At 36.5% G+C, this 12,801-nt stretch overlaps 1 protein-coding gene and 1 long non-coding RNA gene across 2 annotated transcripts in view; both read left to right on the forward strand.

Moving 5' to 3' along the window:
* The first annotated feature begins 2,038 nt into the window (after positions 1-2,038).
* Positions 2,039-12,801, forward strand: part of LOC122059854 — a 13,792-nt gene continuing 3,029 nt past the window's right edge. Inside the window, exons 1-10 of the mRNA XM_042622898.1 lie at positions 2,039-3,109; positions 3,801-3,923; positions 4,401-4,522; positions 4,655-4,859; positions 5,016-5,253; positions 5,441-5,591; positions 5,687-5,991; positions 6,078-6,162; positions 7,742-8,070; positions 12,252-12,598. Of these exons, the coding sequence (XP_042478832.1) occupies positions 2,257-3,109; positions 3,801-3,923; positions 4,401-4,522; positions 4,655-4,859; positions 5,016-5,253; positions 5,441-5,591; positions 5,687-5,991; positions 6,078-6,162; positions 7,742-8,070; positions 12,252-12,598 (2,758 nt within the window). The 5' untranslated portion in view covers positions 2,039-2,256. The remainder of the gene's footprint in view (positions 3,110-3,800; positions 3,924-4,400; positions 4,523-4,654; positions 4,860-5,015; positions 5,254-5,440; positions 5,592-5,686; positions 5,992-6,077; positions 6,163-7,741; positions 8,071-12,251; positions 12,599-12,801) is intronic.
* LOC122059746 lies at positions 7,522-8,462 on the forward strand. The gene is made up of 2 exons (XR_006134122.1): positions 7,522-7,660; positions 7,742-8,462. It is a non-coding gene; the product is annotated as an uncharacterized LOC122059746 (long non-coding RNA).

A 12,801-nucleotide genomic window follows, 5' to 3' on the forward strand; every position in this document is an offset into this window, starting at 1 on the left:
CTTTTGGGGTTGAAATTTTTATTTTTCCTTTCGAAACTAAATGTATTAATAAGAATAAAATATATTATACGTGTATAATATGAGTACATATAGAATACATGTATAACATGGATTTTTTTAGATTGATACGCTAAATTATGACTTTTTGATCGCAACATTTGGATACGGCAAAAATCCACGCATTATATGCGAATTTACTAACTAGGCTCGATACCGATACCTGCAAGATCCTATGTTCGTGGAATGGTTCTAACTATTGGTAAAGTTTGTCTAAAAAATAATTTCTAATCAAAATTAAAGGCAAAACCATTTGATTCAATTCGATATGAGCAATCTGTATCGGTATCAATCCTGATGCAATATTTTAAAAGAATGTGAAGTTTTTTATGAGAGATGGTGATTGCAGCATTGAAGCTTGTTATTCTCCTACCAGATCCATTTATTCCTCTGATTGAAAGTGAAATTTTGTTATGCATTAGGGGATCCCATTAGTAAACCGGGCTGTGCTGCTTCATCAGATTTTGATATTATCGATTGATTTGGGAGGATATAGAAAATATTTCTAATAATCTATTTCTAATTGTTTTCGTCCATTTATTAATAACTTGATTATTTTTAGATAATAATAGAAAAAATGAAGCTCGTAATGAGTTCTATTGAAACCAAAAAATATAGACCAATTTGCCATCCACACCAAAATAGATGGGAGTTCTAAAAAATTGAAATAAAGGAAGAGATTCTCGAAGGAGGAAATGGGTCTAATAACTTCAAAAGAATTGCATGAGCATTTGTAGAGTGATAGTAAAAGTGATTTATTTGTTGACCTTTCTGCCATTAAACCCTCAAACCCAAGCTTTGTAAAGTTGCCATAATTCGAAAGAACATTTTATAGGCTTAGTAAACGGAAGAAATATTAAAGATATTCAATGTGAGATATTACATTTTTGAGAAAACTAAAGGACCATTGACAATGGCATTCTAGTGCGTTCTCATCCAAGAATAAGATGATGTATGAGAGCTGATGCCTACCTAACGCCAAAAGGTCAATAAAGTTGGTGGCTAAGGCTATGCCATTAAGTTTTTTGACTGAAAATTTTCGATGAAAACAAGAATAGTAACCTAATGATCTTTTGGAAACTTTCCAACCACACAATTATCATTCTAGGTTGTAAATTTTATGTGTTACTAGTATTAATCATTTAAATCATTTAAAGACAAATAAAAGTGAACAACACGAGTAATTGGTCGAGTAGACCAAGTCCATTATCACTAAACAGGGCCCAAGGGAAAAGATCAAGCATGCTAGTTTTGTGCTTAGTGGTGTCAATCGGTTGGGATGGGTCGGTCTCGATTAAGTCTAGTCAAGCTAGGCCAAATTCTAGGGCTGCACAGTGGATGCCCATTTAACTAAACAAGCTTAGCTAGGGTGAACATGGTATAATTTGAGTTATAATCGGGTTGTCATAAATGGGTACAGACCTATTTATTCCTTCCCAATGTCGATGCAATAGTCGAAATACTCAAGTTAACAAGCTTATTCGACTGAAAGCACAATTCTACCTTAAACATATCCTTCAAATCCACCATTGATTCACCACCACAATTACACAAATTTCATTTTTTAATTTAGTTTTCACTTATTCATTGATTAGTGTCTTGTCCATATTGAAAATTGGAACAAACCCACTTGAACTTTACTTTATTCTTTAATTTTATTGGTGGCAAAATAGAAATTTCAGGTAGTACTTAAGGGATCAGATTAGTTCGGGCTTAAAGGAGTAAGTTCAGTTAAGATTTATAAATATGTTGGACTGATCAGGCGCTCGTCGAGTTAAGTAACTACACCTACGCCGTATATTACCTATTTATAATGGTATTGGGCTCAAACCAATACATTTATTAATCGACTCATCAAATCAAACCATAATGTGTTAAGGCCTACTGATGCAGACCTAAAATTTACACCCCTGGTTGTGCCACCTCTTTCCTTCTTTGAAAAGTCCCTTCCACCTTCCACCTTCCACTGTCGTGTTTCCTTACCCTTTCACCCTCGAGGGACTGAGTCCTAAGTAATGGGTCTCGTTTCGCGGAAAATAAGAGAAGAAATCCAAAGCGACTACGTAGTCTTCCATCCATATACTTCGCGACACGAGTCACGACGACCACTCTGTTCTTTGGACTCCAATTGAACCATATCTATAGATACCCTTCATTTAAAGGACATCCCTAGAAGATGGACACCATTGAAACACAGAGATGAACTCTATGAGTTCTTGTTTGAGCTTGAGATTGAGCTTGAGCTTGAGCTTGAGTTTGAGTTTGCTCTGCACCTTATCATCGATTCTTATTAATTTGCGGCTCTGCCTCGCCACCCCCATTTCAAAATCCACTTTCATTGATACTTACTGCACAGCCACACGACTTTATTATGCTAACGCAACCAACATTCCAGTTGGAGCAAACGCCAACCTCCTCCTCTCTTATCTATCTTCTAATGCTTCTTTATCCATCAATAATGGATTCTACAACTCCACGGCTGGCCAAAATGGAGATGAAGTCTATGGTTTATTCCTCTGCAGAGGCGATGTTGAACACAACATTTGCCAAAATTGCGTTGAAGCCGCGGTTGTAAAGATCAAGCAACTCTGCGCAATTAACCAACAAGGCATTATATGGTATGAAGAATGTATGCTGAAGTATATCTATTATCACCGGGTTTTTAATTGGCCGTCTCCCCGAGCTTATAGATGGGAGAGCAGATATATTTTCAGCCTAAATCCAAATGGGTTTCTTCAGAAATTGTCTAATTTGATGGACAGCCTTGCAACATTGGCTATCAACAACTCTGTTTCTTCCTCTAGAATCAAATATTTCGCAACTGGAGAAGCAAATTTTACAAGGTTTCACAAGATATATGGGCTGTTGCAGTGTACTCCTGATATCACTCCAAGTGATTGTTACTCATGCTTGAGAAATGCTATTTATCAGATTTCCGTTGTGTTCAATGGGAGTTCAGGTTTGAGTGCTTATTTTCTCAACTGTTTTGCAAGGTATAGTGATCATCCTTTCTATAAACTGAATTCCTCTGCATCAGCTCCTTCCTCAATCAGTGAGTATTTCTCTTGTACCCCAAAATTGAACTCTTTTATATATGTATTTAGTGCTAGAATGAGGTCTTGTTAGGGCTGTAAAATTGCTCTCCTTATTAGTCTTGGATCTAGCCATTCTCCTTCCTTGTGTTTGGAAATTCTATAGTAGGAACTATTTATTATCATGATTAATGGAAAAATACTTATGGATTAACTGAAATCCAATATATGCTGTTCTCATCCATGAGACCCAGAAAAGCCCCATTTCTAGCTTGGTGAGAAATGGGCAAGAGAATGTATGCACTTGAAATCTGTCCATAAGGAGTCTTGTTTTTGGGAAGACCGCTATCCTGTACAAGAAAAGATGATAGTCTGAGAAACTTTATACCATATCCTGCTTTGTAGCAGCTCTTTTTGAAATCTTTGGTTCTTTTTAATATATTGTCTTCAGGGAGGAACAATATGGATGAACAGAGTATAGTGGACTCTGTTCAGTTCTATGTCAACTCCATCATATACATGGTCACTTTGTTTTTTATTTGATAGAGCTTTATCTCTGATATAACGCCCTAAGTCCTATAAAAAAAGTTGAAAGATAAACAAAAGGTGAATTGAGCTCTGGAGTCAGCAGACCTCAGTCTTGAATATGTAAACTTTTGTTAGGAGCAGTACCATGAGTAACTTACATATGAAAATGTTTTGCTTATACAGGAAAAAGGAGGAATTCATTTTGGATTATTTTTATTATTGCTGCTCCTGTGGTTATTACAGTGATACTTTTTCTTATCCTTTTTTACTTCATACAAAAGACAAAGCGAAAGTCAGAAGATTATGGTGAGTAATTATGTTTCAGAATTCCCTAATTCTTTCACTATTTTACTGGAGTGTCAAACTTGTAAGTTAATCATGGAATTTAGAGACTCAAGTCAACTTTCAATGGCATATTTTGTTATGTTCTATATTTTAATCTCCTATTCTTTTTTGTAATCAATTGCAAATGTTCCCCACCTCCCTCAAAGATGATTGTTAATCATATAGTTTCTTCAGCCGAAACATGTTTCCTTTATTTCTTCCAGTTTCATTTGGTAGGAAGTATCAAGCAGCTCACTTACCCACTCTTTTATATGTCAGTCAGCTATCTTCGAACTGGTTCAACTCAGTTTATGGCTCAGCTGCTGCTTCTTCTCCCCCCCCCCCTTTTCTTTGATTAGGGGTTTCAAACCTTGTCCAACTTTTATGTTAAAAATATCCAGATCTATTCTTCAAAACTTTTTTTTAGGGGGTAATTACCTTTGTTGTTTATATGTGAAGTTGTAGATGAGATTACTAGTGGGGATACTTTGCAATATGACTTCAGTACAATAAAAGATGCCACTAATGACTTCTCTGATGTAAATAAGCTGGGTGCTGGTGGATTTGGTGCTGTTTACAAGGTAATGGAAATATTACCATACTGATTACCTATATAATGTCACACTATATTTATATATGTTTTCTGTCGTGTCAAGTTAAAATTAAATAAATAAATAAAGTCCTTACTTTAATTTCTTCTTATATTTCATCAGGGTAGGCTTTCAAATGGACATGAGGTAGCTGTGAAGAGACTCTCTAGAAATTCTACGCAAGGTGAAGTGGAATTCGAGAATGAGGTTGCATTAGTAGCCAAGCTGCAACACAGGAATCTTGTTAGATTGCTAGGCTTCTGCTTGAAAGGAAAACTGTTGATCTATGAGTTCGTCCCCAACAAAAGTCTTGATTACTTCTTATTTGGTTTGTCTATCTCTTATTCTCTCAAAAATATGTTTCTTTCATACCATCCCTCTAGCAATTGATCACTGTGTTCTTTGACAACCATAACTATTCAGACTTACTGTATTTGTAAACCATTTGAGCTGCAAGTTGATCATTAATTGGATGAATGGACAGACTCATTCAAACGTGCAGAATTGAATTGGGAGAGGCGCTGTAAAATCATAGAAGGGATTGCACGAGGTCTTCTTTATCTTCATGAAGATTCTCAATTCAAGATTATTCATAACGATCTTAAGCCTGGCAATATTTTACTTGATGCCAAAATGAACCCAAAGATTTCGGACTTCGGCTTGGCAAAACTAGTTGTAATGGATCAAACTCGAGAGAATACGAAAAACATTGCCGGTACCATGTAAGTTCTGAGTAATGAATCCATTTTTCCTGTAGCCAATGTTTGATGACTTAGTAGTTTTATTCTAAGTTCCACATTCATCTTTGTTGATTGTTCCATGATGAAGTATTATTGAAACTGTTATTTACATAAAATCTTCCAGCACTCAATGAAATTTCAATAGTTACTGAATATTGATAAAATGCAGTGGATATATGGCCCCAGAGTATGCTATAAAGGGTCGATTTTCTGTTAAGTCTGATGTTTATAGCTTTGGAGTTATTTTGCTCGAGATATTAAGTGCGAAAAGAGTTAACAATTTCTACCGTGGGGAAGATTCTCAAAACCTCCTTGGATATGTAAGTTTTACTATGATAATTTTCATTTCAATCAGTTAAGTCAATTAATTGACGTTTTTCTCCATATAATTTCATGCAAATTTAAAAAATTACAGGCCTGGAGACTCTGGCAAGAAGGCAAAGGTTTGGAGTTTCTAGACCCTTTGTTGAGAGACTCATGTCCAACAACTGAAGTTTTGAGATGCCTACTTGTAGGGCTTTTGTGTGTTCAAGGAGATGCTGAATGTAGACCCACCATGTCATCTGTGATTTGGATGTTGAAGCAGACACTTGACACACTCCCTCAGCCCCGAGAACCTGCAGTTTTTATGGGGAGAACAAGACTTCAAGGAAACGGGACTCCTTTGGGTTCAAGAGTCCATTCACTAATCGAGGTCATTCTTTCTGGTTTTTCATCCCGGTGAGGAATTCGTAGGGTGTAATTTGTATATCTAATTTGCAATTTTTAATGGTTGTAAATGTGCATGGTATTTTGTGAAAACACAGTTTAGCTATTTTGAAGTTATTGGCTTATTGCCGGAGAAGTAGTTGTGAAAGAGTTATTGCTGGAGGAGTAGTTGTTGGAGGAATAGTTATTAGAGAGTCATTTCTCTTTTTTATTTTGGAGGGGGGAGGGGGGAGAGGGGTTTAGAAAGATTGTGTATTCTATGATGGAACACAATAAAAATAAATTGGAGCTTGTGAGATCTTATCCCATTTTCCTCATCAGCATGAGTGATTCCTTGCAAATCTTGAAGTGAATCCAAATTGTTGTGAAACAAAGCCCCCCATTTTTGTTCCCTTCGTCTTCTCTCATAGGCTACAGCCTTCTCGATGCCTCTCTCATCCCTAAGCGGAGGAACGGTTAAGGATATCCGATGTGAGATATCATATTGTTCGAGAAACCCTAGATGCTATCAGAGTAAAAAGTCTTCAACAAGGGCGTTCTAATGCGTTCTAGATTCTTATCCACGTGTAAGACCATGTATAGGGGCTGATGCTTGCCTAGTGATGGAAGATAAATGGAGTTTTTCTTTGGTGAAGAAATCAATGAAGTTGGTGGCTTGATGGCTGTGAAGCTTGTTGACAAAAAAATTTCTATGAAGACAAAGAATAGTAATCTAATGATAACTACACAATCATCATTCTAGATTGTAAGGAGGGTTAAATTTTTATGTATTACTCGTATTTATCATTTTTAATAAAAGTGAACAACATGACCCTCCACATACCCCATAGTGACGGGATGGGTGATTGATGGATTACTATAACATTTTTTAACCCCAAGGGATGGCTTAGTTGGCAAAGTCCAACTCCTCACATAAAGAGATCAAGAGTTCCAAATCCCCTTGGAAATGGTGGCATTTAATTCAAAAGCCCGAGGTTTAGAATGGAGAAATCCCTTTTAGGGTTATAAGTCCAATAATCACACATTATCCAACCTATGTGGGACTAAAACTCGTTCCATTACTAGTCATGGAGTTGTACTTACTCCATAACTCTCCTCAGCTTTGGGCTGCCATGTGCCCTCATTTCGAGCCATGGAGCTACATTCACTACATCAACGTACAATGGGCATGTTGGGGATACAATGTCTTGTATTCTATCAAAATGATTTGTGGGCTGATTCCTAAGGGAAGTTAAAAGTCCGGTCGGAAGGTTTATATAGGCATTTCTGTAAATCGTACTAATATAATTTTGCTATGAATTTATAGTAAGGCAGGTTCTTTCTATCTAAGAATGCGTGAAGACAAGTGGATGTCACCTAGTTCTCCTTGATTGAAGAGATAGTTCTCATCTCACCGTGAATACAAAAATCCTTATTGAACCATGTAAATCTCACTGTTCACAATTTTCATTCGTTTTTTGCATTATTTTAGATTTTAATTTTTACCATGCTTGGATCCAGATTTAACAAAATTTTAACAATGATCCCCAATATCACATCAGCTCTTTATGTCACAAAAAATGACCTTAATGAATCAGGCCTCAGAGCCTGTTCATCATCAAGAAAATTTTGCATCCCAGAAGAAATCAATTCTTCAACTTTATTGGTTAATTTAGTTGAGAACTAGCTCTGTGTTTGTTAGGTTGGACCTGACCCAATCTTTGATGATTTCTCTGTTTTTTTCTGCTTTCTAAAAAGTATGGTTCTTTTTTGCGTTTTGCAGGTCGCTTTCCCTTTGTTTTCTTCCTCTAACCATTTTGAGAAGGCGGATTCGATTCCCATACATATTCATTCATTCCCAATCCATTCCACAGATTCAAAATCTTCTCTTCCAAGTGGGGAATCTCTCCTAATTGTATTGAGAATTTTAGATGGCGTCGCCTCTGATCTTGAATCCCGAAACGAATATCGAGAGATTTCGAGAGTCCAAAAAGAAGAGGAAGAAAGAAACCTTCAAATCCAAGCCAAAACCAGAATTAGAACCAGACGAGATGGAAGTCTCCAGCCGAACAACAGAATTATTCCTTCAAACTCATCGAAGCTCTGTGTCAAGTTCGCCGAAATCCTTCACCTTCACACTTAGGAACAGTGGCATCATCATTTTCTGACGGAAATTAGGTCTTCAGTCTTCAGTCTTCAAGATGTCAGCAATTTCAGAAATAGGGGAAACCTCAATCCGATATGAGCAATCCATATTGGTTTCAGTTTTGATGCAATATTTTAAAACGATGCGAAGTTTTCATGAGATATGGTGATTGCAGCATTGCAGTTTGTTATTCTCCTACCAGATCCAATTGTTCCTCTTATTGAAAGCGAAATTTTGTTATGTATTAGGGGATCCCATTAGTGAACTGGTCTGTGCTGCTTCATCAGATTTATATTATCGATTGATTTGGGAGGAAATACAAAATATTTTTGATAATCAATTTCTTGGTTTCATCCAATCATTAATAACTTGTTTATTTTTAGATAATTATAGATAAAATGAAGCTCGTAATGAATTCTATTGAAACCAAGAAATAAAGACTGCCATCCACAGTAGAATAGATGGGGTCCCAAATATACTGAAAAAAGGAGGGGATTCACAAAGGAGGAAAAGGATGGAATAACTTCAAAAGAATTGCATGAGGATTTGTAAAGTGATAGTAAGGGTGATTTATCTATTGACTTTTCCATTATTAAACCCTCAAAACCAAGCTCCATAAATTTGTCAAGGTATGACTAATCTCCGGATTTGAAATCACTACTTATATACCTAATGTTGTTCATAATTCAGAAGAACATTTGTAGTCTTAGCAAGCGGAGGAAAAGTTATGGATATTCGATGTGAGATATTACATTTTCGAGAAACCCTAGATACTATTGGAGTAAAAGACCATCGACAATGGCATTTTAGTGCATTTTAGATTCTTATCTAAGCGTAAGACCATGTATAGGGGCCGATGTCTGCCTAATGCCAAATGGTCAATAAAGTTAGTGACTTGATGACAAGGTACCTAAGGCTATGCTATGAAGTTTTTTGACTAAAAATTTTGGATGAAAACAAGAGTAGTAATCTAATGATCTTTTGGAAACTTTCCAACCACACAATTATCATTCTAGGTCATCATATGTAAGAAACAGAACCAAGGCAATAGGTATAAGATTTGACAAAACAATTATACTAATGGAAATATAATTACAAATAGAAGATCACTTATTTGTTCAATTAATATTTTGAAACAATAGCAGAAATTGTCCCTCTTAAGTAGAGTTGAGTCGTATTTATATACTCTCCTTAGCAACTCTCCAATTGCTTAAGATGCACTGCAATAAGCAATTTCCACATGTATGTCCAAAGGTAATATTCAGAAATTCAAAGAGAAAACGATAACATAAAGGAAAACAGAGTAAGTAGAGTTGAGTCGTATATACTCTCCTTAACATTTCCCACATGTATATCCAAAGGAAAATAGAGAACCCCTAGGATACATTCACCTATGGGGAAATGTATATTCATGTACAGGTGCATGTACATATATACCTAGGAACCCTCTCACACATATGACAAGGAAGAGTGTCTCTCCAAAGGGCTCGTACCCTTAACAAACATTCCATATATATGTCCAAGTTTTCTTTTATCTCTAACCAATGTGGGGCTAAACTTTGTGAGAAATTTTAGCTCTTTACTACTTCATACGTGCTAAAGACAAAGTAGAAAAAAACACTTCTGGGAGGGAAAGCTGAAATTTCAAAAGAAGACCAATTGAAAAGACTAAAAACTAAATTTCAAAAGGACCATTTGAAAAGACAAATTTAACCATAGTTTGAAACTTAAATTCCAACATCAGGGAGGGTAATTACTAGTATTTATCATTTAAAGATAATAAAAGTTAACACCAGTAATTGGTCGAGTATACCTAGCCCATTATCACATTGGTTCAGACTCCAAACCAAAGTCCACCGATAAGTTATAAGGTCTTTAAATTTCAAACCGAAACGTACCAATTAGATTTCAGTCTATGACATATTACTTCAATTAGCAAAGGGTTTTGAATGCAAAGTAAAGTGAATTTTTTTTTTTGAGTGATTAATTAAATATATTAAAATGCAAAGGAAAGAAAATTACGAGGCTACGATACCATCAAGAGGAACTAGACTCCAACCAACAACAAGGAAAAGAACAAAAATATCAACCCAAGTACCAAATACAAAATGCTTACGTTGTGATCATCTAAAAGACATCAAATTTTTTACTCAGATGATTGAAGAAAATAAGGGGCAAAGCGAATACGATGACTTCTCTCCCTATGCATTGCATAGATTCGAGTGTCTTCCCAATGAAGCTCCTTTTCAATTTCCTCCTTAATATGGTTCAACTCAAGATCTTCTATCTTGAGAGGGATCAATTATGGAGGTTGCGTGCCAATCCAAAATATGAAGGAATGAAGTTCCCTCATCTGATTCCAATATGATTCCACACGGAATAGAGTTATCATTCACATTTGCAATCCGAGTTTCAACATCATCTGGTTGAGCCAACTTATCAATCACAGAGGTTTTACTGTCGAGATTACAATACTCCAAAGGTTCATCTTGCCCATGAAGAGGGGGCTGGTGAGAGGGAGAATGCTTTTTTTTTTAGTTCTTTTTTTATAAAGTGAAATTTAATAACCAAATATGGAATAATTAAAAGTTAATAATATGGTTACATGGGATAATGATTACAAACATTTCTTTTTCAAGTATGAAAATTTTATTTCCCTTCCCTTTAATTTCCTTTGCAACCAAATGAAGCCCAAGGGAAGAAACGAGCATGCTAGCATTATGCCTAGGGGTGCCAACCGATCGGGATGGGCCAGTCTTGGACAGGCCTAGATAGGCTGGGCCAAATTCTAGGGCTACATTGTAAATGCTTGTTTAACTAAACTAGCTTAGCTAGGGTGAACATGGTACAATTTATAATCGGGTCGATTGGTCTTGAGTTATAATCAAGCTACCCTAAACGGGTCTTAGCCAGGCTACGGACCTATTTATTCCTAAACGGGCTCTAAATGGACCCTCCCAACGATGCAATGGTCAAAGTACTTAGTTGATAAGCTTATTTCACTGAAAGCACAATTCTGCCTCAAGCATATCCTTTGAACCCACCATTAATTCACTACCACAATTACATAAATTTTATTTTTAAATTTAATTTCCTATTGTAAGACTTGTTCATTGATTAATCTCTTGTTCATCTTGAAAGTTGGAATAAACCCACTTGAATTTTTGTTGTCCTTTTCAATCTTATTGCTGACAAAATGAGGATTTCAAATAGTCTTAAAAGGGATTGAAAGACCGTATATTATCTATTTATAAACATCTCGAACTAAAGTCTAACGCATTTACTAATCGAATTGGTCAAATTAGATCATAAATGTGTCAGTCAATCGAAGCTACTAGTGCAGGCCTGGAATTGACACCCTAATTGTCCACTATTGTGTTTGCCTCTTCCTCTCCCATTGGAAGAGTCCCCCTTCCCCTTCCCCTTCCATCCCACTGAAGTGTTGCGTACTCGTTCATCCTCGAAGGACTGAGTCATACGTAGTGGGTCCCGTTTGGTGGAAAATAAGAAAAAAATCCAAATCAGGCGACGACATAGTCGTCCATCCATATACTCACGACTCACGACTCTGTTCTCTCGACTCCAATTGAACTATCTATAGATACCCTTCATTTAAAGGGCATGGCTAGAATACGGACACCATTGAAAACGCAGAGATGAACTCTATGAGTTCTTGTTTGAGCATGAGTTTGAGTTTGAGTTTGAGTTTGCTCTGCACCTTATCTTCGATTCTCATTAATTTGGGGCTCTGCGTCGCCACCTCCATTTCAAAACCCACTTTCGTTGATACTGCCTGCACAGCCACACGACTTTATTATACTAACGCAACCAACGTCCCAATTGGAGCAAACACCAACCTCCTTCTCTCTTATCTATCTTCTAATGCTTCTTTATCCATCAATAATGGATTCTACAACTCCACGGTTGGCCAAAATGGAGATGTAGTCTATGGTTTATTCCTCTGCAGAGGCGATGTTGAACACAACATTTGCCAAAATTGCGTTGAAACCGCGGTTGTAGAGATGAAGCAACTCTGCGCAATTAACCAACAAGGCATTATATGGTATGAAGAATGTATGCTGAAGTATATCTATAATCAGCGGGTTTTTAGTTGGCCGTCTCCCGGAGCTTAAAAATGGGAGAGCAGATATATTTTCAACCTAAATCCAAACGGGTTTCTTCAGAAATTGTCTAATTTGATGGACAGCCTAGCAACATGGGCTATATCCAACTCTGTTTCTTCCTCTAGAATCAAATATTTCGCAACCGGAGAAGCAAATTTTGCAAGGATTCACAAGATATATGGGCTGTTGCAGTGTATACCTGATATTACTCCAAGTGAATGTTACTCATGCTTGAGAAATGCTATTTATCAGATTTCCGTTGTGTTCAATGGGAGTTCAGGTTTGGGTGCTTATTTTCTCAACTGTTTTGCAAGGTATAGTGATCGTCCTTTCTATAAACTGAAACCCGCTGCATCAGCTCTTCCAATCAGTGAGTATTGTAACTTGAGCACAACTTTTCTTCTTCAATGCTGTAATAACTTTATAGCTAGATTGATCTTCTGATTAAGAGGGCCAAAAGGGTTGTACCTAGCCATTGACTATCCATATGTTTTGCATCCTTTAATGAACCATAAACCCATATGAGTCTTGTGTTTGGCAATTCTAGTATGAGCTATAAACACACACACACCA

The sequence above is a fragment of the Macadamia integrifolia genome, chromosome 13, assembly GCF_013358625.1.
Source record: "Macadamia integrifolia cultivar HAES 741 chromosome 13, SCU_Mint_v3, whole genome shotgun sequence".
NCBI classification, from domain to species: Eukaryota; Viridiplantae; Streptophyta; class Magnoliopsida; order Proteales; family Proteaceae; genus Macadamia; species Macadamia integrifolia.